Genomic DNA, 26,632 nt, shown 5'->3' with positions numbered 1-26,632 from the left:
ATGTAGATAGAAGTTATTAGTAATAAGTTCATTTGAACTCAATATTTTCGATATGAAACTCTATATATATGAAAAGCTATTTCTGAAACAGATGACAGTTTCATGGAGGATGGAACACTTGATACAATTGTCGATGGGATTCCAGGAATGAGAAACATTAGGTTGAAGGACTTGCCAAGCTTTATCAGGACTACTGATCCAGATGATATTCTGTTAAACTATTTAAGTGATGAAGCACAAAATTGCTTGAAATCTTCTGCAATGATCATCAACACATTCACTGAATTGGAACGTGAAGTCCTGGAAGCGATTGAAGCTAGATTCCCAAATATTTATGTTACAGGTCCACTTTCATTGATGGAAAAAACCATCCCAGAAAACGAATTGAGTTCATTTAGGCCAAGTTTATGGAAAGAAGAATTTCTATGTCTTGAGTGGCTGAACAAACAGGAACCAAGTTCGGTAATCTATGTGAATTATGGATGTGTGACATTAATGTCAGACTATCACCTAAAAGAATTCGCGTGGGGACTTGCAAATAGCAAACACCCATTCTTGTGGATTGTTAGGCCTGACATAGTGATGGGTGATTCAGCCGTATTGCCTGATGAGTTTCTTGAAGAGATTAAAGACAGGGGATTATTAGCAAGCTGGTGCCCACAAGATCAAGTTCTTTCCCACCCATCTATTGGCGTTTTTCTAACACATTGTGGATGGAACTCTACAATTGAAAGCATAAGTTCAGGAGTTCCTCTAATTTGCTGGCCATTCTTTGCTGAGCAACAAACAAATTGTAGATATGCTTGTGCGGAGTGGGGAATAGGTGTTGAGGTCAATAAAGACGTAAAGCGTCAAGAAATCGAAGCAATTATTAAGGATATGTTAGAAGGTAAAAAAGGTAAGGAGTTGAAAGACAAGGCGTTGGAGTGGAAGAAGAAAGCAGCAGAAGCAACTGATATTGGAGGGCCTTCATGGAAACACTTTGATACATTCTTGGAAAGACTTCTCCTTAATAGGGAATAGTATTAAAGGAAAATTTTCAACACTTTAAATAAACAATTTCCAAGCAAGAGAAAGGACTAATAAGCAATATATAGTAAGCTAAATATTGTTTCCTATACAGAAATTGTCTTAACTAAATCAGTAAGGATCATTTGATAGAGTGTATAAGAACTTAAGAATAATGTTAAATATAGTGTATTAATAATACTTGCATTAGTAATGCTTGACATTAGTTATACATATATTATTTCTTATGCATTATTTGTTGGGTTTTAGCAAGGTGTGAATGAAAATAAGAAGAGAAAATGGAAATTTGGGGGAACCAATTTTGGAGGGAAAATGAAAAGTCATTGCAAATTACAAATGAAAAGTCATTTCTCTCATATTGATAGAAGAAAGGAAAATTGTTGTCCTTATATTAGGAAACACTTCTTTTTCTTAAAGGAAAATGCTGTGATTGATTGATAATATTTTTGGACAAAATTTATTTAATCAATCTCATTAATTGATTTCCTTTCTCTTATAAATGTTAATTAATTAACATAATTAATTTCGCGTAAAGGAATTTATTTGAAATTCGCGTGTAACTGTAAAAACATTCTGAAGGGACTTGTTTCTTCCGTAAAGGCGTTACTTTTTCCAAAAAGACACAACGTTCTGGAAAGACACCATTGTCCGAACAGACGCATTCCTTGCTGCAAATGGCTATAAATAAGAGTTTTTTTTCATTTTTCATTCACTGAAATTTTTTTCCTCTCTGCATACATTTTCTTACATAAACAAATTGTCGATCGACTGAGTCTGTGTGTGCTCTCGTTACTGTTCTTGCGTTCGCTGAAATTATTGAAGTTTGAGGTATCGCTACTTCTCTAATAGGTTAATCCGTTTTATCTTGGGAGGAATTAATCTGCAACCTCGGGTACTTGAGGGGATTACATTTCTTAAGCAAACACAGTGGGTTCTGTGGACTCGGATTATTATTTCTATTTGTTTCATCTATTTTTCTGTTTCTGTTTTGCTAACCTTAATACATGAGATAACATTATTCGGTTTGATGTATTAAAAATAACATGTATTGCATTAAAAAAATTATTTACAAGTATTCTCTTCACAATATGATGGAAAAGATGTAAAAAAAAAAATTGAGGAGTATTGAGGTCTTTAACCATGCTAATACATGCATTAAAATATCTTACATTACTAATATCTAGAATTTCTAGGTATTAGTTATAATACACACTTTAATACACAATAGAGTGTAGAACTAATGCTTGCATTAGTTATATATAACATGAAAAAGTATATCAAACAAGATATTACTAATACTACATAAAATTAATGCATGCATTATTTTTACTAATACACTCTATCAAATGACCCCCCAAAAAATATGGAGTTGAATGTTGATCCCTTTTCTAGTCTTTTTCTGCTTTTTGCTACTTCCTCCATTTAAAAAAATGACCTAGTTTGACTTGATCAGATTTTTTATATAAAAAAAAATCAATCTTGTGGTCTTAAATTAAACTTATGTCAAAGGTACCAAAATGTCCTTTAATCTTGTGATTTTAAACATGTCATTCAAAAAGCTGAAATAAAAATGTTGCGAGAAAAGAAAAAATGATCATTCTTTTTTAAACAAACTAAATAAAAAAATAGATCATTCTTTTTTAAACCAATGGAGTATGAAATTCCTGAAATGGGTATATATCTTAACCATTACCACAAAGAATCTTTACTTGATTCTGTGTTGTTTTCCCCATTTTATGGGTTTGATACACACTCCGAGATAATATCTTAGATCATTCAACTATTGGTTCACTCAAAAAGTTATAACTTTTATTTTATAACTTCAAAGTCATTTTACTATAATAGTTTACCTATAAAGTCATTCAACCTATTTGATTAAAAATTTGTTGACATGAATTTTTGTTTTAAACCAAAATCTTTAAAAAAAAAAAAATCATTTCCTTTCTAATAGTTTACCTATAAAATCACAATTTTGGTTTTAAATAAAAATGTTATGTCAATAAATTAATTAAATAGGTTGTTTGACTTTGATGATATAAAAGGAGATAATATCTTCTAAAATGTCACTCAACTTTAAATAGTTCACTTAGAAAGTCATTCAACTATGAATGATTCACATAGAAAATCATTCAACTTTATTTTATAACTCAAAAGTCTCTCAATTTTTTAGTATATCACTTGAAAAGTCACCCTACCAATTTAAATATGTTTTCATTAAATTTTGTTCAAATGTACTTTTTATTTTAAATTATCTTTTTATAAATAATAAAATACCCATTTTACTTAGTAAACATGTTTCCAGTTATGAACAAAAGATACTTTTGCTTTAAGAAAATTGGTGGAATATTACATTGGTCCAGTTTGTTCCATTAGTGCTTTGATTAGTTGATCGAGCGATTAATTTCTCGATTAGAGTTTGGAGTATTTTGACATAGTACAATAGTCAACAATTAGAGTTTATAGTATTTTGACAAAATAACAAATAAGAGTCAACGTGTCATACTATGTAAATAAATTTTCAGTGTGTTATACTATGTAAATGAATTTTCAGGTTAATTTATTTTTTCGTTTTACATGAAAGTAACTTTAATAATATAAATTCTTTTTAGCTCAAAGGAAGGAATGGTTTTTAACTAGCTAACCTACTCTATGTTAACTATATTTTAAACTTATTGCTCTTTTTAATTTCGAGCAAAAAGAGAAGGTAATTAGTATTATACCATAGAAAGAAACAAAACAGGTATCATCACATTAATAATTTTCATAAAAAGAGATAAACACTAGAAAAAAGGGGGAAAATGAATTTTGTCAAATATAACTGGAAAATAAGAGAGAAGAAAAATACTAGAACGGAAAATGAAAGATTTTTGCCAATTATCGTTGTGCATTTAAAAAAAATTAAAATTAAATAATTAAAGCGGGTTCAATAAAATAATTAAAATGGATATATTACTATTTCTTAACATTTTAGTTTGAAATAAAATTTATTTAAATTGGTTGAATGACATTTGGGTTACAAAAATAAAATTTAGTGACTTTCTGAGTGAAATATCAATAAATGAGTGACTTTTGGGTTATAAAATAGAGTTGAATGACTTTCTATGTAAACTATTTAAAGTTGAATGACTTTCCGAGTGAATTAATCAAAGTTGAGTGACCATATTGTTACCTCCTGTATTCAGATTAGCAAACCCGAAATAATAAAAAATCAAAAGAAAAATAAAAGAACTATTCGAGTCCACATAACTCACTCTATGTCCTTAAGAAATTTAATCCCTCAAGTACCTGAGGTTGTAGATTAATTCCTCCCAAGACAAAATATATAAACCATTAAAAAAGTAGGGGTAACTCAAACTTCAATAATTTCAATGAACTTAAAATGACAGCAATGAATCACATACAGAGACACGATTGATCAATTTTGTTTTGTAATAAATGTATACAAAAGAAGAGAAGAATTCAGTGCAGAAAAATGAGAGAAAGCTTCGCTATTTATAGTCAACAAAGGGTAAATGTCACAACTTTTTGGAAAGAAGACAACCTTTCAGAAATGTCACAACACTTTGGAAAAGGCACAACTAGTGTTTTAAAAGGCGGGGGCGTGAGGCGAGGCGTTTTACTTAGTATCACTACAAGAAACTATGGAATTAGCAACAACTTTTTAGCAACAACTATATTATTGTCGGCTTATATTGATAAATCACAACAACTTGATTTAATTGTTGGTATATCGTTTAATTTTTAACCACAATATTTTTGTTGTTGCCAAATATGTTAGTATTGTTGCGATATTTTATTGTTAACAATAATTAATATAATAAGTTTCAAATATTAGAAAATTGCAACAACTTTTTTGCAACAATGATGATATTGTTGCCAACTTAAGTAATGGCAACAATTTAATTAATTTGTTGCTATCTTAAAAAATATTTGGCAACAATAATTTTCTTATTGTTGCTAATATATTTAATTTGCCAGTATTGTATACATTGTGGCAAAAAATAGATTTTTTTTAGTTTTCCGCCAATAGAATCGCGTTTTTTTTTTTTTGTTTCCGCCAAAAAAATTGTAGAAGTTCACCAATTCTTATTTTCCTTTGCCACAAGTTGCGCCTCTTCAGTTTTGGGGAAAACTGAAACTTGGTTTTCTCGGTTGTTCTTGAAGTTCATCTCTGGTGAGTTTTCTTTATGATTTAGTTTCTTTTCACAAAGTTCGGTGAATTCTTGCGTATGATTATCTTATGATTTAGTCTCCTAGGTTAATTTGTAAAATTTCAATTGATTTGTTAAAGTTCAATTTCTTTTGATTTAGTCTCTTTGGTGAGATTACTGGAATGGGATTGTATAAATTATTATCATGTGTTATTCATGAATTAGATGAGAGATTGCAATTCAGATTTTTCTTCTAATAATTTGCCTTGGTAATTTCTTTATAAAATAAGGAAGATGAGGTCAGGTGGTAAAGTTGGTAAAGGAAGAGCTTCAGATACTTTCAATTGTCAAATTTTAATTGCCTTTTATTTCTGATACTTTCCAGTAGAAATTATCTTGTTTTGAAGAGATAGGGAAGAAAATTGTTGTGGAATGCAAGGGATTGCCAATAGCACTTTCAACGGTAGGGAGTGCACTGTGGAATAAGGATTTGCGATATTGCGAAACAACAGCTACATGTCTGCAGATTTCCAATACTGCATCCATTCAAGAAGTGCATAGAACTGAGCTACGATTTGGGTAAAAATATTACATAGAGCTGAGCATCGAATCGTAGCTGACTCTGGAGACATGTAGCTACGATCTGCAAATACTCAAGCTAAAGTTCCAGCTTCTGTTGAAAGTAGTCCACCATTATAGGTTTCTTTAGAAATCCTTGAAGACATGACCCGATATAGAAGGTTAAGGTTAACGCCTTCCAGTACTTCAGCAGCTACAAATGTGATTAGAGCTGAACATACATATTGTGGTACGGAATAAGGAATTACGACATGGAAACTCAGAACTATTCCCAAGCACACCTAAAACGTAGTATTGGATAGAAGTTATTAGTTATTTCACATTTAGGATCATTGACATAGTATTGTAGCAAGGGTTCCTGTTATCAAACTTGTGGGATTTTAGTTAGAAGGTTTAGTGCTTCCGTTAATGTGTGTGGTGGTAATTGCATTATTTTTTATCCCAACATATCTTTTGCGTTCACCTTGAATGGTCTTTCTTGCCATTACATTCTTGTACGCTCTGTCAAAGGTACACAGTGTCACCTCACAGCTTCACGAAAACAAGAAGTACGTAGATGTACAATGTGAACTTATTTAATTGATGAACTTCTGCTCCCTCTGAAACTGGTTTATCTCCTATGAATTATAATATAATGTTTCAGTGGTCTAGCTTGCAAGGTTGGATTTCTGTCACTAATATACTGACTAATATGACAATATTTTAAGTTGTTGAGGGTTGACTTGTTCTACCCTCAAGACCAAATTTATTCTAGTGATGTGAAGTAGACCAGTTTCACTTTCTTAGGGCCTTTACTTCTGAGGACTTTTCTGATTTCGATATGGACTGTTTTAGTGGTCTGTTAAAAAACTTAAGCTCATGATAGCAAATAAAATTAAATATAAATGTTTTAGGATTTCTGATGCAAGAAAAACTTGTCTTTCCTCAAAAATGTTTCTGAGTTAGCTTCCAACAAGAATGTTCACTGGAAGGACAGTCAACCCAAGACATGCAAGAAAAATGGCCACATTGCTTGTTGAGCATAAAATCTCCATCTCGTACTTCAGCATAAAGTATATAAGCAGTTGAACCTTCACTGATGGGGTAAGAAACTTATACGCAGAGACGGTGGAAGTAACATGCTTATGGATCTCCTCTGCAGATTTTTCACTATTATCGCAATCTTGGTCGTCATCTTCGTCTGGTTTTGTCTATTCTGCACTTAAAAGTAATGGCTGGGTAATACCTTTCTGCACTAAGCCATTTTCAATCATCCAACTATTGGATTTTGGTAGCAGAACATCCTCTATTTCCAGCATTGGAGGTTCTCTAAAGGTAGTCCACAAGCATAACCGGTAACAAACCATGCAAGAGCCATTATCCATCCTGGTAAAGTGTCTTGGTTAAAAGTGATATTCAGGAACTTAAAGTTAGTTTGAAACAAGCAGGCAACATCTGGACCACATGCCATTGCAAGTGCACTTGCACTTACCAAACCAGCTGAAACCTTCATTCGCAAATGCAGAGGAACACAATCAGTAATATAACGCCTATTAACTACCCTTGCCGGACCAAGCCCACAAAATAGACATCCAGCTAGAAGTAAGTATATCGAGTTGAAGTCATAAGCCAGTCCATATAAGGTATTCCCGACAAGAAGGACAATGCTGCTGAACAAAGTAGGCTTCATGTAGGATTTATTTGACCATGCACTGAAATACACTTAACAGAACACCAGAGCAACAGCAATAGACCGGCCAATTACAGCCCCACAAAGAGTTGCTACAGCTCCAAAACTAATAGAGTAGTCATCTGCTGTTGGGACTATTATGTTGTTAACCATATACAAGAATGCATTTGCCAAGTTCAGCAGAAGTGACATCAAGTGATATCTCTCATTGGCAGCATGATCCTCAGAAGGAGTTGGTAGTTCTTCTGGTAAAATAGATGCATGTTTCCCCAAATAGTGAAGGGAATCAGTTGAATTTGTTAGTCTATCCATTGCTTGATTAATAGAACCAATGATCGGGTCCTGAAAAGGCAGACCCGGGTGATCATATATTGAAGTAAAGTTCACCTTGTTGTCTTGGAGATCCGCAAGATTGCGAGATATGGTTCCAACTACAGCTGAAACGCCCGCATGCTGAAATATTTGTCTCAGGTGGGAATAAGGATGATTTGCTCAAGTCTTGACATAGTAATTGGTGAATTTATAACCACATCTCTTGTAAAACTTTTTCAGTATCTTGCGCACACCAATGGCATTCGTTTTAACGAAAAAGAGAAGCTGTAGCAGCTCTCTGCCTACATCTCTATATGACTGTTGAAGTTCAGATAATTTTGAACCATCTTGTTGCTGTACTAGGACATCATGCTCTTGTCCAAGAATAAATAACCTGCTTGCCAGTTCCCTTGTTTCTCCAACAGGAATAAGACAATCTTTTCAATCTGTTTATCTAGAATCCTTGAGAAGTCCTTGAGAACATACTCACGACTTTGTTCAGAAACTTCAATCTGCTGCGGATAGTTCTTTACTTTCTTCTTCATCAACTTATAGTTAATGTAGTATCCTTTCCATTCTTGAAATTGAGTTTATTTCAACCTATTTCCAAAGGAAACATATTTCAGAAGCAGGGGAATGTTAAATTGATCTGCATGTAGAGTACAAAACATAGATTCGTCCATAAGGTCAAAGGGATTCTGCAGTTCCGTTGAGTATTATGATACATTGTGTTGCTACTATATGTATAATTTTCTTAATAGCATCTGAACGCTTGTTCCTCGTACTAAATTGCATCTTTTCTTCTAACACCTCATTAGTTTTAAGGTATGGTCTCTCAAGAGGAAATTTTCTTTTCTTCTCGTAGATGACAACATCTGCTTGGTTGAATAATCTAAGAATTTAGATTAATTATACTAATATTTTTAGCAGGGTTTATTGTTCTGCAGGGTCTCGTCCTCCATCTATTGCTATGGCTAAAGCTAAGGTTGTAGGTGCTGGAGCAATACTACGACCTGTTTCCAGTGGTAAACAGGTGTGATCACAATTTACTCTTTTATTTCAGTTCTTCCTTACATTTTGAAGTAATGTTGATGTAATACAGTCTGGTCATGTGTATGCTTGTCTGAAGATACGGTTGACCAAATTGTTGCCATTGGTGCCTATGAACTTGTTATATTCTCACTTAAGATGACATATAACTTGCCTGCATAGCTATCTTTAGCATACTTTCTTACATGTTATTTTCTGCTACATGGTAAAGATACACGTGATATGTCCTAGTACTATGGAATTGCAACATCTCGGACAATATGGAGAGATGTATTTCTAACTCCTATAATTTCATAGTTGCACCACTCCTTTATTAAGCCATTTTTTTAAAGTTGCTTATATTGATATTGAAATATCACATGTCGATTTGAATTTAAATTGTTTAGCTATTCTAATCTTATCTATTTTATACTCTTTTGTATGAGAGGTTGTAGATATATGAATGATTTCTAAAGATGTTCGTAGATGTAGATATACAAAAAGAATTACTGGTCTTACAAGCACTTTCTGGTTTTTATATTGACCTTTTATAATATGAAGTTTTTCTCTAACATTTTCTTTCTTTATTTTTGTGATTAAAAAATCATATAACTTTATATTAATTAATTTAAAATTGTTGTAGGCAAGTATATAATGGATAAAAGTTGGATACTTATTGGAAATAGAGCATTTCCACAATCTTTAAATGGTGTGGAGCAATTTTTGAATTTTGCATTTTCTAATATTGAGGTTGGTGTAAGAATTCAATGTCCGTGCATAAAATGCAATAATGTTCTTTGGAAAACGCAAGATGAAGTGAGAACAGATTTATGTAGGTTTGGAATGAATCAAACTTATAAAAAGTGGATTCATCATGGTGAGCTAGATCTATCTTCAGATGATGAAACAAATATTAGTGAAGATTCAAATTTAGAAAAAGATGATGCTGAAGCTTTTGAAATGTTGCATGATATATATCATGGTGTTCCCAATAATAGTTATGACCTTGATGAGACAACTGAGTCACCGCACGAAGAGCCTAATACAGAAGCTAAGAGATTCTATAAGTTAATGAAGGATGCAAAAAATCGATTATATCCTGATTGTGAAAAGTTCTCCAAACTCTCTTTTATAGTTCGTCTTTTTCAAATGAAGTGTATGCATGGATGGAGTAACACTTCATTTGACTCTTTGTTGAAATTACTTAGTGATGCTTTACCTAAAGAAAATGTGCTCCCAGATTCTATTTATGAAGTTCAAAAGATAATAAAAGATTTGGGTTTAGATTATGTGAGATAGATGCATGCGTTAATAATTGTATCTTATATAGAAAGGAATACGCGGCAATGTCCTAAATGTGGTGAAAAAAGATGGACAGTGAGAAAAGGAAAAGATGCCAATAGTGAGGTTGCTTCAGGTAATTTGAATAACAAAAAGAAAGGAATTTCTAGAAAGATTCTTAGATACTTTCCTATTATACCTAGATTACAACGATTGTTTATGACAAAAGGAACCGCAAAAGAAATGAGGTGGCATAAGGATGAACGAGTTGATGATGGAGTGTTACGACATCCTGCTGACTCATTGGCATGGAAAAGTTTTGATGAAAAATATCCAAATTTTGCTTCAGATCCTCGTAGTGTAAGACTTGGACTTGCTTCAGATGGTTTTAATCCTTTTGGTTCAATGAGTAATTCATATAGCATGTGGCCAGTTATCTTGATTCCATATATCTCCCCCCATGGCTATGCATGAAACAATCTAATCTTTTGTTGTCTTTACTTATTCCTGGACCAAAAGGTCATGGTATGGATATTGATGTGTATCTCCAACCTTTGATTGATGATTTGAAAATCTTATGGGGGGATGGAATTGAGACTTACGATGCTTTTATGAAACAAAATTTTCAATTACATGCTTCTTTGTTGTGGACAATCAATGATTTTCCTGCTGATGGTATTTGATCTGGTTGGAGCACTAAGGTAAATTAGCTTGTCTAGTTTGTCATGTGCATACTTGTTCTGCTTACTTGAAACATGGTCGAAAGCAATGCTATATGGGTCATCGTAGGTTCTTGGAGATAAATCATCCTTATCGTCGGAATAAATTATAGACAAGCCTGCCATAGAGTTCTCTGTAAGACTAGTGAATCTGTTTCTACACAAACTTGGGTTACTCCTTATGTAGCATAGTGAGGTAAGGCCTCCCTAATTGCAATGGCTTCCGCTTCTAGATCAGTTCTCTCTAGAAAAGTCACTATATTAGGCGAACCTGTAGGTAGATCTTGCAACTTCGGGTGAATAAGTTTTCCCAATTTCCACAGGTCTGAATTGACCTTAAACTAAATGTTGAATGATGCTGTCTTGCCATGTTTAAGGTTGTTTCTTCTCTTCCATAAGTTCCAAATAATGATAGTTGGTAAAGCCCTCATGAGTGATTTCAAAAATTGGACAACAATCACATGTCCACCATTTGATAACTACTTGTGAAAGCTGCAACCCTTCTAGTGGAATACCTGCAACATTAGCAAACAATCTCCATAGCTTTGCAGCTGAATAGGAGGTTAGAAAAATATGAGACAGTCTCTGGTTTAGGTTAAGTACAACACCAACATCTAGATGCAATGTTGATCCCCATGTGTTGCAGTACCTCATCTACGGGCACCCGAAACTTCCACATCCTGTAAATGAACTCAGGAATCATGATAGCATGAAAAAAAATCTGTACTGCTACTTCTTATAAGTCAGATATCAACAGAGGATGTTCAACTATATCTCCAAATTCTTGTTCAGTAGCTACCTATTTCTCTAAAGTTACTTCTAAGTTTTATGAACTAATATTTTCAGTTGCTGATGAGACCATTAACTGTTAAAAAAGAACACTCCACATCTGGTGCAGATTACTTAGAGGAACTCTGGGGCATTACGAAAAAAATGGAAACTTGTTCAAATCTCAACCCTCCTAATCTGTGACACGATAGCACCTCCCACAGCCATAGCCAAAAGAACAACACCAACTCATTTCAGACACCCATGTCCATGAGACAGCCTTGTTAACAACATTTTATAGTACTTTTCTGCATCTTTGAAGTGTGACTGGTGACTAGTTACTGATTTCTCATTCTACAAGTAAAACTGAAACAAAATAGTCATTGACTTCTATGAGTTTGGGTGTGTTGCCTCAGTTAGCGTGGAGGTCTGAGATTGTGACCTCCTGCATTCAGTGTTGCACCAGCAACGACCCAAAGTCAATACTTATAAAGAATTACCAAACGAACTGCTAAATGCCACAAAATCATCCTAGCGTTCTTGGGAACCGAATCAAAGGTCGTTCTAGACGAAATTCGGCGTTCCAGAGCTAACCACACTAACAGAATTTCATTCTGCGCGTGTTTACTAAGAAAGCTGGCAGAAGGAAAGTTTTTGGTAAAACTCCAAAGCTAAAACGCCTAAATACACTAACTCCAAATAAAAGCCTCAAAATCCGAACTGATCATTACACTAGACCAAAATGACCCTTTTGAAGCTGATGGACTTGACAGAATTCCGATCAGACGTCAAAATCTCTGAATGTTGACTGAAGTCAACTTTCAGGCAGTAAACCTCCAAAACTCAAAAACTTGCACCAAACTCAACCGAACACTTCGAAAAGCATGCCATACAGCCCAAAACCATATAAAAGCTATAAATGAACTACGGGAAGGGGCAAAACAGCAAAAGCATGCCAAAACATCAAAATAGCCTTGAGGGTCATTCCACTAATGTTGTTCTAGTATGTGCTGAACCCAAACAATGATCAAGGAGAATCAAAGAGCTTATAGCTTATGCTATATGTCTATTGTTAAGTATGATATAAAATTAAAAAACTATTGTATAAGGTTGTCTTATCTGATCAACTCTAATCTTTATTTGAATATAATTATTTCAGTCCTTCAAATGCACTATGTTAACTTATGAAAAGATTTGAGCGAGAAATTTGATATAGCAGATGTTTAACTTTTGAGAACTACAGTGGGGCTGGGAACTAAGACACATTTTATTTAACCTAATTATTTATACTATTTTGATTGCAGTTTCAGCTTCCGGACATACAACACAATCGGGATACCATTCTTCAAACAGCAAAAAATTTGTATTGATATCGTCGAAGTAGACGTCATGACCATTTCAAGAAATTTGCTACAAAAGGGGAGTCTGGAAAACATACCAACAGATGTTAATGAAGCTGAATGGAAATTCTTGGTAGACTACTTCAGCTCTGATGATTTTAAGGTATTTAAAAGTGACAAATTTAACCTTTTATATTGTCTGTTTTCTTTTTTGACTTATTATATACATAGATCAAAATAAATTTCCACACTCAAAATCAATGCAGAAAATGAGTGAAAGAAACAAAAATAACAAGGCAAAACAATAAGTGAATCATATTTGCGGTAGAAAAACTTTTCAAGCAGTGTCTTATGAATTGGTGAGATATATGTCTTTCTTTTGATCGATTATTGTTACAATTTCAACAATAGCATAATTTCACTTGTTTTGATAGAGGGACACAACCACTGGAAAATAGCCGAATTTTCAAAAACTTTGGGAAATAACACACATGAAGCCAAATGGGCAATGGGTTACTAATGCTTCTGCTGAAGTGATGTACATATTTTTTTTACCTTTATTCATAGAATGAGTTTATTTGAATAAATATGGAGAGTTAAAGCTAGTATAACCTTTTTTTTGTAGAATAAAGTGAAAGATGTTGCTGAAAAAATTCAAGAAATTGAAGAAGGTACCGATGTGGATCCTATTATTAATTCTGCATTCGTGCAAATAATGGGAGAAAAATCAAAGTACATTCTTGGTCAAGGATCTGGATTTAAGTCAGCAAGTAGAATATCTAGAAATGAAATTCAAGAACAACTTCAAGCACAACAAAAGGAAGCAGAAGAAGAACGCCGTAAACGAGAGAGTGTAGAAAGCAAGCTAATGGAAGTTAAGAATCAACTTGAAGAGGAGCGAAAAAACCGAGAAGTAATGGAAGTTCGTTTAGTGCATGACCAAAAATTGTTAAAAGAGAGCATGATGGCGCTAGTATCTCATTTGCAGAATCCCAAGGTATTTATTATAGTATACATCGCTAAATTAGTAGATGCTACATTACAACTTAAATTTTTTTCACTCTCACTATACATCTTCCCCTTTTCCTCGTTCTATTCTTCTTTTATCGACATACTAAGTTATTAAGTTGTGCCATATTTAACAGAATGACCTTCCTGCTTCAATTTTCAATATCATTACAACTTCAACTAGTTCAAATGTGACAAGTTCTGCAAGTCTAATGAATAACAATTGGGTAAGTAAATTTTTTTTAAATTAATTCACTTTTTAGTAAAGGTCACTACTAGGAGTATTTGGTAGGTATTAGTACAACTTTTGTTTGGGCTAGTAATTCGTGTAACCTACATATATAAGGGATTCTGTAGTGTCTTCTATTGAAAACATCTGATAGGCATTACTATTATTATTACATGTTGAACTAGCGCTATTGTCGGGTATTGCTATTTAATTACAGAACATATGTTGTAAGTTTGTTGAAGCATCACATCTGGTAATTAGATGAAGATAGTATATGTTACTGAAATTTGGTTTTTATTTACAAGTATATGTTGCTGGTAATTAGATGAAAATAGAGATTATTCTTTTATGTTAACATAGATGACTTGCTATATTATTCTTTGAATAGATTTTTCATCTCCTTGTGTCAGTTGTATTTCTATGCATATCCATCTATCATTTTAGTTACAACAGACTAACACAATATGTAATAAACGTGTTTTAGTTGCAGGAAGATTTACATGGAAAGCAAAACCAAGAAACACAGATGCAAAAAGAATTGGATAACTTGAAAGATATCTTGACTTCAAAACTTAGAAATGGCTATTTATGATTGTGATAAATTCAGTTCGTTGTGCAATGAAAAAGATGCAGAGCTTAAGGTATTTTTTAAATGTGATTAAATTTGATTTATTAAGGGGACAATCATTCATTTTATTACTCCATTCTTTAATTTATAGGCTGCCCTAATAGAGAAGCGAAGCTTAGAAATGCGGCTTCCAAAGTTGAGTTCTCAAGGTTCGAAGAAAACTATTCCGAAAGAGTTGGTTGATGCAAATAATCAGGTACAGTTTTACAGAGAAAAGATTGTTTTTACACACTTCATCCAATCATCTACAAGTGCAGTGTCATGTGTAATCTAGGTGAAAAACTCCAAATTCATTTGCAATTACATAGTGTAGATCCTTCTTCTCCTTCAAGAACTATTGGATCTCATTGGCATCATGCTGTATTATCTGACAGCACAAGGTAGGGAATGCCCTTCATGAAAAAATCAATATTCCTGTGATCATTCACTAGTGCATCTATTTACACATGTTTCTTTTTACCAATAACATGTACTGTACATCAATACTTTAGCCAATCTTTCACTTCACCAAAAAAATACTTTAGCCAATCTTTCACATTAGGAACCTTTAATCCTTCATCTCAAGTCTCAACTGTACTTAATAGAACACAACTAGATTCCTGAGTTCACCACAATATGCTGTTTGTGGAATATATCTCGCTGTGGTCAATATTATATGGGTCAGTAAGCTCACAGCGGGGTTGGGATTGATGACGATATCCAAGAATTAGACCAAGGAAATTGTGGACAGAGTTGCTTTTCTTCCATCTGTTTATGTGCACAATCAGAGTGGATGAACCTTTTATTTGTATTAGTAGCTTTTCTCCTTCAAGATGTTATGTACATTTCAACAGCTGTGCTCAATCCAAATGAGTAGGGGTGCATGACAGCTTATGTACAAATGTTAACAGTAATTTACTGAATTCAAAAAATAATGAGACCTCAAGTTAATCTCTGTATACTTTTCAAGTCCGAATACGTAGACTGACATGTGAACTTGTCCGGATTTCACTCATGTGACTTCACTAGTTGCAGGTCTTTGAAAAGATCCATGAAGAGCTGAAAGCTCGTTCTATGTTGCGTACCGCAGAAGAAACAAAAAAGAGGCTTTTGAGTGAAAAATCATCACTTGAGGAAAAAATTGTAGAGCTGGAGAAGAAATCAAGTGAGGTATGTTGCCTAAATATCTCTTGTTTCGCATTTCCAGCTCTAAGAGTTGTGAATCTGAGTCATACTGGTATTAGAGCACTGCCTTCTTCCATCAATAGTTTATGTCAACTACGATCTCCAATACTACAAAATTGCAATGAGTTGAAAGAGTTACCAGATATTGGTAATCTTTGTAATTTGCAATTGCTTGATTGTGATAATACACGGTTACGTTGTCTGCCGATAGGAATGCATAAATTGACAAATCTGAGGTTATTAAATATGTCTGCATCTGATTTGGAGAGTATTATCGGCCAAGGATTTTTCCAGAAATTTTCTAGCCTTGAAATAATAAATATGATTTTTTTTTTTCAAGGGGAAAATATTTATAACTTGAAAAGCAAGTACATAAATGGAGGGGGATGTGAGCCTTGCCTCCACAGCACACAATGTATTGTGATATACAAAAAAATTGGAGATTCTAAGAGCGAGCGCTCTTCTACCATATGCATAACAAAAATATTCTCCCATGAAAGAAAAAGGAGCATTGAGATTAGCTGACGAAGAAATTTGCTTTGTCATAGCGTATCCTGAAACTCGGCATTTGCCATTTGTCAAGGTGATAAGGCCCTTAGAATCTTGGGGCAAATCGTGGTATTGATTGATGAATTTAGGCTTGTTTAATGTAGTTGCGAACTTTGATAAACCATCTGCGACCTGATTTGATTCTCTATAACAGTGAGACACTTCCATATTTGCATCCTTCACCATCTCCTTGATGTCATCTATAATAGGCTTCAGAAAGATATTGCTAGAGTGACCTTGCTTTATGAGATTAGTGATCAACATTGAGTCCAATTCCAAAGAAATATTATGTACTCCATGTTGAATGCACCGGTCTAAGCCAAATTTTAGCGGCCAACGCTTCTGCCATATTGCTGCTATTACTCTGAACAGGTATAGAGAAAGCAAAAATGATGTCTCCTTCTTCATCTCTAAGAATTCCCCCAATGCCTGCCTTTCCGGTTGAATGAATGAAACTTCCATCTGTATTTAACTTGTTCATACCTATGACTGGTTTGATCCAGTGGACTTGTTTCCAAAGAGGGACTGGTTTGAGGAGTTCAATGACGTCGCAAAGTTTGAGCCAACTCAAATCTACATCCAGTTGTGGAAAAGAAAGTCTCAAAACAGCTTTAATAATCCACAAAGTTTGATGATCCTTTACCAAATCTGGAACATCTCAATCTCTCTTCTGTACATAATTTAAAGAGCGTCTCTGATTTTGGTCATTTTCAAATGAAATAAGGTGATTTATCAGGAGAGTAGGGAGATTTATTAGGAGATTAAAGTGTGTGTGGGTGTATTTGTGAGTGCGTTCATGTGAATATCTCTACTTTTTAGATTTATATTTGTGTAGTTTATAACTTACTTTGTCAAATTATAATTATATTTATCTTTTATTTGCAGGATGAACATGCATAATTGAACCATTGCTTCAATACAAGTACTATTGGAAGATCGGACTATTCAAAAGTTATAACTAGTAGGATTAGAATATAATTAATGACTTGCTTATTATTTTTTCTTACAAGTACAAACATATGTAGAAGTGTTTAGTTCTTTGGAATATCAATCTTATATTGACCTTTGCAAATTTATATAATTCTTAATCTAAATATTTGTGAAAAATATCTAAAAGAAAAGTGTATTGTGTATATAGCAGCAATTCACAAATTGTTGCTAAAGTGCAGAAAATATTTGTATAAAATTTCTAGAAAGAAAATGTGTATTATGTATGTAGCCACAACTCACAAATTGTTGCTAAAGGTATATAATAAATATGTGAGCTTTATTGCAATAAAAATTATTGTTGCTAAAAGCCTTCCTAACTAACATTTTGTCAATTTTTTATAACAACTGATATTGTTGGTAAAAAAGTTAATTTGTGGCAACACTAAATTTTGTTGCGAAAATTTTTATAAGCCACAACTATATTAATGTAAGGCAACAATTATTTTGGTTGCAATAAGTTAGTTTTTGGCATCAATATATTTTGTTGTTGCAAAAACTTTTCGCATTAGCGTTTATTGCAACAACATGACTTTTATATTGTTGCCAAAAGTACTTTTTGCAACAACATTCTATATATAGCAACAAAATATATAGGGCGAGGCGTAAGCCTCGAGACGTGGGGCGTAAGACCTATGGATTTTTAAAATTTTAATTTATATTATAGTATAATAATATAATAACACAATTATAAAAATAAATCAATAGTTTGAAATAATTACAAATATGATTAAATAAACTAATAGAAAATAAAAGTTCTAACGTGATTATACAAGTATAAATAATCTAATATCTTAACTTTCTAATAATAAAAGAATCATTATTTCTCATTTTTTTTTATCATACTATACGATTTACCCCCTAAAAGAAAATAATTAATAGCCTTACTAGTATTATAATAAAACATCACTCCATCATGAATAAAAATAAAATTACTTTCAAATAGCTAAATAAAATATAATAATTTTGAGACATATGACAAAACCATGAAGACCAATGATAAGTGAAAAAGTAAAATTCTGCCACGCATTTATAAAAGAAATGTTACGTAATATATAATTACTTTCACAGTGTTACCAAATAGGAAAGATGAGATACTAAAACTTGTTATTTGAGTTATTCTCAATCTTCTTTATCTCTATAGATTAAAAATTATTATTTATCCATTCAATTATTCAAGAATTATGAGGGTCAATAATGTTAACTAAAGATTTTAACACATAATTTGTATCTATAAATTATTATTTATCCATTCAATTATTCAAGAATTATGAGGGTCAACAATGTTAACTAAAGATTTTGACATATAATTTGTGTAAGATCTGTTAGGCGAGCCTCGAGCGTTGGGCGTTGGGTGTGCTTAGGGCGTACAGTCGGGAGCTTAGGGCGTATGTCTTACAGAACTAAGCCCCACTTGAGTCTCGAGGCGTTTTGCTAAAGTCCCACCATAGGGCGAGCCTCGAGGCGAGTCCCAACAGAGTTTTTAAAAACACTGGGCACAACCATTCAAATGGTCACAACCCTTTAGAAAGCTGGTGATTTCACGTATCAGGATACTTCATCCATTACTAAGTGCCAACGATCGTTAGTCAGTAATATAACTCAACTAAATGAGTTGGGGTCGAATCCCATAGGGAGTGATACGTGTTTAAGAATCAAGAGCAAAATACGAATATGTTCAAGTCAATCATAGGAATAGATATTTACCAATAAAAGCATAATTCAAATTAAAGGCTGTCACAAGTGTCAAATAACGGAGGGGGGGGGGGGGTTGATTGTAATTATCAACTACAATAGCAACAAATAACACGAATTAACAAGTAATGAGACGGGTTCTTGAGATGTGATTGGATTATAGGCTAAGGTAGACAAATAGGTAATTGCAACTAATAGTAAATAACTGTAAATCAGTGAATAAGCTAGACTTTAGTAGGGATAAACTTTCTCTCAAACAATTTATCCCGAATCAAGTTGGTTTCTCTCGAACACCAACAAGCAGCAATTAAGAATAACCTACGCTTTAGTCCATTCATTCTATCGAGCTGAATGTGTAGAAAAGGGTTTAGGATTCACTCTCTCGAGCTGAACCCATGACAACCTAATACCCACAGACCATCAATTCAGTAATCTTGGTTTTAAAATCTCTCTCTTGAGCAAGACAAAAACACGAAGTTAGAGTTGCATTTGCAACTACAACCCTTTAAATTAAACCACAATTACTGATTGAAATCACTTTTAAACAACATTTAAACTATCAATTAGAAATACCCATAAGCTAAATCAACCCATAATCACATAATCACACCCCAAGAATTGGGGTTTTAACTAGTCATCATAAAAAGATAAAAATCGTTACCCAATGGTGTTTCCATCAACTGGGTAAGACTAATTTAGTCTTTACAAAGGTCCAAATTGAAGAATCTCAAAGACCCACTTCCAATTTCTCAAAAATGGAAAACTTCAATTCTTCAAAGCTAAGGAAAGTATTGTCTCAATACTCCCAGTTCAAACTCAAAAATTATATATTATGAAAACTGATTAACAAAAGATACTAAACAAAATGTTTGAAAATGTATTTATAGTCGCCAAAAATATGCAACGACGGATCATTCTGCACAGTAAGTCGGGATCACCGATCAACTCGGTGATCCGCCCTTTGGTCAGTTCCATCGCCTTATTTCTTTGGCCTCAGCATCCTCAAGTTCTGTAACTTTGGGCGATCCAACACTGCATCGCGAAACCGTTCGGCGACATGCCGACTGCTCATTTCTGTCGCCGACTTGATTTTCTTCGTCAGGGCTTAGCACACTGGAACTTTAGGCGAGATAATAGCCATTCGGCGACTCGTCCAATGGATTAGGCGATCAACATGCCTTCTTTTCTTCGTTCTTTCAGTTGTCTTGTTCCTTTTTGCGCATTAGTGTCCATGCTTCGTTCCTCAATCCATATACCTGAAAATCAAGGATTTTACATTAGTTATTGGCACAAAATAAGCATTTGAGGACACTAATTCTATCCAAATCAAGCCCTACATGAGTCCAAATCGTGGACTCATCAACACCCCAACTTAAACTTTTGCTTGTCCTCAAGTAAACTCAAGTTTAATAGTTCAAAAAGGATGTCTCAAACAGTACTACACAAGACTCAATCATGAATGCACACAAAAAAACTCAACTTACTCATGCAAAGATCAATTGTGCACTCAAAGATTCAAGTTGTGACTCACCATTATCAAAGATTCTCAAGTTCACACTACTTGCTTCAAATGAAAGTTCAAGCTCAACAAAGGTACTCAAATGTCCTCACACAAAGAATGATTCCATATTCACATACAATGGTTCAACAATTTATAGTTCCGGAATCAAATACAACACTCACACTCACAAAGATGAACACATGCATGACTTCACCGATAGGTTTGCCCTTATTTTCCAATCAACAATTGCTTCAACTCACTCAAGATTACAAAGGTCTTTTAAAGGCTTGTAATGGGGCTGAGTGTAAAGGTATGGTCATTTAGGCTCATAGCTGTAATCCTCATGAAATGTGGTATGGCAACACTTTTCTTCCCTTTTCTTTATCATTCTCATTCATGCTCAAAAGTCACCCTATTATTCACTTTCCATGGACTGTTGGACACCCCATTTTTCTTTGCACTTTCACAACTTTATTCCACAACTTTTTCATTCTTTTTCTTTTCAGTCTTCTTTTCTTTTTCTCTCTTTTTTGTATGGAGGGGTTCCATCTTTTTCGCAACCATGGATCAAGGGGGACTTCTTTGCATTTCTTGATTTACCTTTTTTTTTCACCACACCTCCAACTTAGGTTTTTAGCCTAAGTTGGCTATTCAAACTAACCACAAATCATGCGGATTAGGGGTAATTGATAAAGAAAGGACACAATTTGCATCAAGTTTATTTCAAGAAAAAGGGTAAGGCTCAAAGGGTGTTCAAGCAAGGATCATACACTCACAAGGTTGGCCACAAAAGAGGTATAATGTCGAATTGTTTCACACTCTTCAAAATTACCTAAGATCATTTCAAGAGATTGCATCACTTAGTCAACCGGACCAACGGGGCAAATTCTAGGTGTCATCACACATGGTTCACGGTAAGCTCATCACACAAGGCATTGACACCAATGTCAAACAAGCCTCCACACTTTCGGTAGTGTGCAATGTTAATCACAAGAGACTCAATTTGATAATTGGCTAGTCACAACGAGATTCAAAAAGTTCACATATTGCCTATGCAACTTCATTTGGCCTCATAGTAGCTGCACATTCATTTATGTTTGATTATGAGCACTATCCAAGTCATTGGTATTGATCAATACCGATACTCAAATTTGCAAGAGAACAACCACATTTAAACAAAATCAAGAGGTGGCACAAAATTCAAAGTTTTTCGAAAGGGCCCAAAAATCCTTTACATTTAAAATAAGGAGCCACAAGCTCAATCATCCACAAAAACAGTGCTAAACACAATTTATAACTCAAAAACCCAATATATAACCAAAATAATAATCACAAAAGGTGGGCCTCACCCCACCACAAAACAAAAGCTATTTGTCCTCAAATGCAAGCAATAAAATATCCAAAAGTCAATAAAAATAAGAAAGAGATGGAGGTAAAAAGGGATCCTCTCTAAATAGTCTATCGGGGCATCAGTGCCTGGTGCATCACTCTGAACCTGGATCTCAGTACCCAGAGTCACAATCACAGTATCACCAGGGTGTATCTGTCAAAGAAGCCTGCACAACTGCATCTACCATGGCCTTCTCAGTCTCCGTAAGGCCCTCATAAGAAGCCTCCTCAACGACCTCAAGCATCTCCTCATCTGTCTCAACCTCAGACTCAGGATCAACTACCTCCCCAACTCTAACATCATCTCTGGTGGTAGCTGGAGGTATATCTTGCTCAACTGGCACATCTGGGATCTCCATCGTCCCAAAAATCATGGACATGTCGGTGGACTTTAGCTAGTCCACATCTCTCCTCAGTGCAACAATAACGGCCTTTAGAACCATCACCTCTTCGGTGGCCCTTTGGACACACTCACACACCGCTATCCTAGCCGCGAGGGCATCAATGGTAGCGCTCAAGGGTGTCACAGCATTGATGAGTCCACAAATTAGACTCATTTAGGGCTATATTTGAATAGAAATTATTTCCTCGAATGCTTATTTTATCTCAATATCTAATGAAAACCCTTAAGTTTAAGGTATTCAGATTGAAGGAAAGCATGGACACTACTTCGCAAAAAGGAACAAAAAGGCTGAAAAGAACGAGAAAATGAAGGCCTGAGGATCGCCGAGTCCACTTGGCGAATCACCGAAGGGTCTCACTCCGCCTTTTGTTCCAGTGTGCTGAGCCTGAAGGAAATGATTAAGTTGGCGGAACAAAGGAGCAGTCGGTGCATCGCCGAGCAGTTCCGCGAAGCAGTACTATATTGCCCAATGACCCAGAGCACGACGATGCTGAAGGATGGTGCAAGACGGCGAAGAACTAAACCAAAGGGTGAATCGTTGAGTTGATCAGCGATTCCAACTAATGTCGTCGAATGATTCGTCGCAACACAGATTTTTGAAAACTATAAATCTCATTGAGAGTTATAGCTTAGTATCAAATTTTAGTATCATAATATTTTTCAGTGTGAAACAATTAATATAATTTTAGTACTTTTTCTCTGAGCTAGAGAAGGTTTTGGAACCTTGAAGAAGAAGAGGATTTCATCTCCAAGAATTTGGACTTGGGTCTATTGGATTCTTCATTCTTGGCATGTAACAAGACTTAATTCTTCATACCTATTTGAATGCAAGCTCATTTAGGTATAAATTTCTATCTCTTGGTGTGTGGCTAAAAACCCCCATTCTTGGGGTGTGATTTAACAAATATGTATTGAGATTATTGTTGGGTTTTGCTTGCTGATAGGTTAGATGTATTTTAATGGTGATTTTACCTAGTGGTTGTGGTTTAATTTAATGGGGTTGTAGTTGCAAATACAAAACCACCCATGTGTTTTTAGCTTGCTCGAGAGAGAGGTCGTGAAACCAAGACCGCTAGACTTATGGCCTAAGGAGTGGATCGACATGAGGTTCAGCCCGAGAGGATGAACCCTAGTCCTATATCCTAACACTCAGCTTGAGAGAGTGAGTGGGGTAAGACGTAGGCTGGCCTTCACGCGGAAAATGGGTGTTCGAGAGGAACCTATTTGAAACGGGGTAAGTTGCTCGAGAGGGAACTTTTTTCCATCTAAAGCTTAGACTAGTCACTATTATCTTGCAAATTTCCTATCGTAAGCATGTACCCAATGATTTAAATCAATATATATTGCGGTCACACCCCAAGAATCCCCTCACATTCATAGATTTCTCTGTCATTTTTATTGTTTTAGCTATACCTGTGACAAAACCCCCATTTGATATTTGACACGTTTGTGTCACCCCCTTTAATTTACAATGTTTTTAATCGTTAATGTCTTTAGCTACGACTAGTTAGAACTAATTTTATTTTTCTATTAATTCTAGAAACCACTCCCTTGAGACTCGAATCCAACCCTTGGTTGGGTTATTATACTATTGCACGATCATAGACACTTGCATCGAAAGTTGTGTCGTTGATTATGCAAACATGAAAATGGCTTCGCTACCGGGGAATGGTGTTATTTGAGATTTCTCAAATTAATAGAGTTTCTGTTCTTATTAGTGGTAGTTTACTAATTTAATTTTTAGTTTTGTTTTGTTGATTGTGTAAACATTTCAGAAAGCATGAATGTTAACGGTAGTAACGGGAGTCAGGTGGGCCATCAGGACAACATCANTTGCACGATTATAGACACTTGCATCGAAAGTTGTGTCGTTGATTACGCAAACATGAAAATGGCTTCGCTACCGGGGAATGGTGTTATTTGAGATTTCTCAAATTAATAGAGTTTCTGTTCTTATTAGTGGTAGTTTACTAATTTAATTTTTAGTTTTGTTTTGTTGATTGTGTAAACATTTCAGAAAGCATGAATGTTAACGGTAGTAACGGGAGTCAGGTGGGCCATCAGGACAACATCAGCAACCTCAACGATGTCCAAGATCCCAACATCAATGATCCACATATCATGGGAGGTGTTGGAGCCATCCGTCTACCGTCACCAGAGGGAAATGCGGTGGTCCACATAACAAGCACCATGTTGCAACTCTTGCAACTAAAGGGACTCTTTAGTGGATTAGCTCATTAGGACCCACATGAGCATCTTCGAAACTTCATAGATGTGTTTGGACCATTCTCGTTCAAAAACATCTCTCAAGAATCAGTTCGATTAAGACTATTCCCTTTCTCATTGATGGGGGAGACGTGCAAGTGGCTAGCTGAGGTGCCACGTAACTCGATCACTTCGTGGGAGGAGTTGGTCATCGCATTTAATATGCAATTTTTCCCTCCCTCGAAGATGTTGACTATTTGGGATAACATCCAAAGCTTTAAGCGTCTGGATGAAGAGCCTCTGCATGAAACTTGGCTCCGGTTTAAAAAGCTAGTGCTACAATGCCCAACCCATGGTCTACCTGATAATGTGCTCCTTCAATACTTCTACCGAAGTCTAGACTCGGTAAACAAATGTGTAGCTGACCAACTTTTGCACGGAGGGTTAATGCAACCATATACAGTAGCAGCTGAACTTCTCGATGGCATGACAAGCATCAACAGGGCGTGGTATACTCGCGAAGACCAGGACTCACTGATCACATTTCAGCTATCCAAAGAGTAGATTGAGAAAGACAATGAGAGAGACCAGAACATGATCAAAATCATGACACAACTTGATATTCTATCCAAAAACGTCATGGGGGGTGATGCCCAGGGTGTCAACGCTGTGGGGGTTGGGGGAACTAATCTTGAGGAGATGAAGTTTGAAGCCTTGTATAACGAGGAGGCAAATTATCTGGCCAACCAAGACGGTGGCTACCGCTCAAACTACCCAAGGCAGGGTGGCAACCAAAGTTGGGCTAAAGACGAAGGTTGGAAGGACTGGGATCGTGAATGGAAAGACCGTAATCCAAATTGGAAGGATGGGGAAAAGGATAGATACGTGCCTCCCTATGAACGCCAAAAGCCAAAAGATTCAGACGGTGGTAGGTCTGAGGATATGCTCTCACGCATCCTCAACAAAGTTGAAGGGTCAGACAAAATGCTAAAAGGCATGAAAGAAGATGTGTCCACCCTTAACCAGACCGTTACCTCTCATTTAGTTTTAATTAAGCAGTTAGAGACCCAAATGGGTCATATCTCGTCTCATCTTAATCCGAGACAACAAGGGGGTTTGCCTAGTGATACTATGGCTAACCCCAAGGGTGAGGTTTGAAGGTAGACTTACGTCATGCCACGATGTTAACTAAGGCGCTGTTTGGGAGGCAACCCAAAACCCTTTAAGTGTTTCCTAATTACTAGTAGAATAATAATGTGTTGTTTGTACATGTTAAAGTAAAGGAGGTGATTGAAATAGTATATGGAGGCAGGCAACAAGTCCAGTTGGCGGATCACCGAAAAGATCGACAAACACCATTCTTTCCATCATCTGACTTAAGACTATGTCAGCTTGGATCCTGTAAAACTTGGCGGTCTATAGAAAATTAGTGGCGCATCATCGACAATAACGGCGACCTTGATGTAGACCGTTGTAGGATTCTCACATGAGATGCAGATCCTGTTTCATTAGGCGAAGTTAGTAATCACTTGGCGCTTCGCCGAGTGATTGGGCGAGCCTAACTCACGTCACCGAATGGGTGGTAATTGAACGGTTTTTGCAAGCCACAGGTTTAAAAATTCTACTTAATTTATTTCCTCTCACTCTTTCATCCTATCAAACTCACACCTGCACTTTAGCTTTATATTTCTTGCAATTTTAATGTATTTTAAGTGTCGAATTGTGCGCGGATTTGGATTGCATTACTGCCTAGCGCGTTAGTACAATCTAATTCAGCACCAAAGGTTGGTAATCGAATCCCTCAGTTATTTTATCAAAATTTGTACTCATTTGCATAATGATTGATAGTATAAAATCTCTTCTGAGTCTCTGAGTTACTGGATTGTATGTATTATTGATTATGATTCAGTTGATTTCGCGTGATTTGAGGGACTCCCATTCGACTGTGCTTTGAGTTGAATTTTTACTCGGGGAAAATGTGAAACTTCTATGGGTCT

The 26,632-nt window shown here is 35.1% G+C and overlaps 2 protein-coding genes and 2 pseudogenes across 3 annotated transcripts in view; 2 read left to right on the top strand and 2 right to left on the bottom strand.

Moving 5' to 3' along the window:
• Nucleotides 1-1,223, top strand: part of LOC125859446 (linamarin synthase 1-like) — a 77,691-nt gene extending 76,468 nt beyond the window's left edge. For both annotated transcript variants that reach the window (XM_049539205.1, XM_049539203.1), the window contains one exon: nucleotides 92-1,223. In XM_049539205.1, coding sequence (XP_049395162.1) covers nucleotides 92-1,023 — 932 coding nt within the window. In that variant the 3' untranslated portion in view covers nucleotides 1,024-1,223. The remainder of the gene's footprint in view (nucleotides 1-91) is intronic.
• LOC125859461 (uncharacterized) overlaps nucleotides 1-26,632 on the bottom strand; it is an 819,298-nt gene that overhangs the window by 584,581 nt on the left and 208,085 nt on the right. The gene's annotated exons all lie outside the window — the stretch shown is intronic.
• On the bottom strand, nucleotides 5,535-8,411 carry LOC125858836 (SPX domain-containing membrane protein At4g22990-like; annotated as a pseudogene).
• On the top strand, nucleotides 12,851-17,397 carry LOC125859477 (uncharacterized; annotated as a pseudogene).

This window comes from Solanum stenotomum, chromosome 3, assembly GCF_019186545.1.
Source record: "Solanum stenotomum isolate F172 chromosome 3, ASM1918654v1, whole genome shotgun sequence".
NCBI lineage: Eukaryota > Viridiplantae > Streptophyta > Magnoliopsida > Solanales > Solanaceae > Solanum > Solanum stenotomum.
Note: the sequence above shows the minus strand (reverse complement) of the source record. Positions and strands in the feature narration are given on the sequence as shown.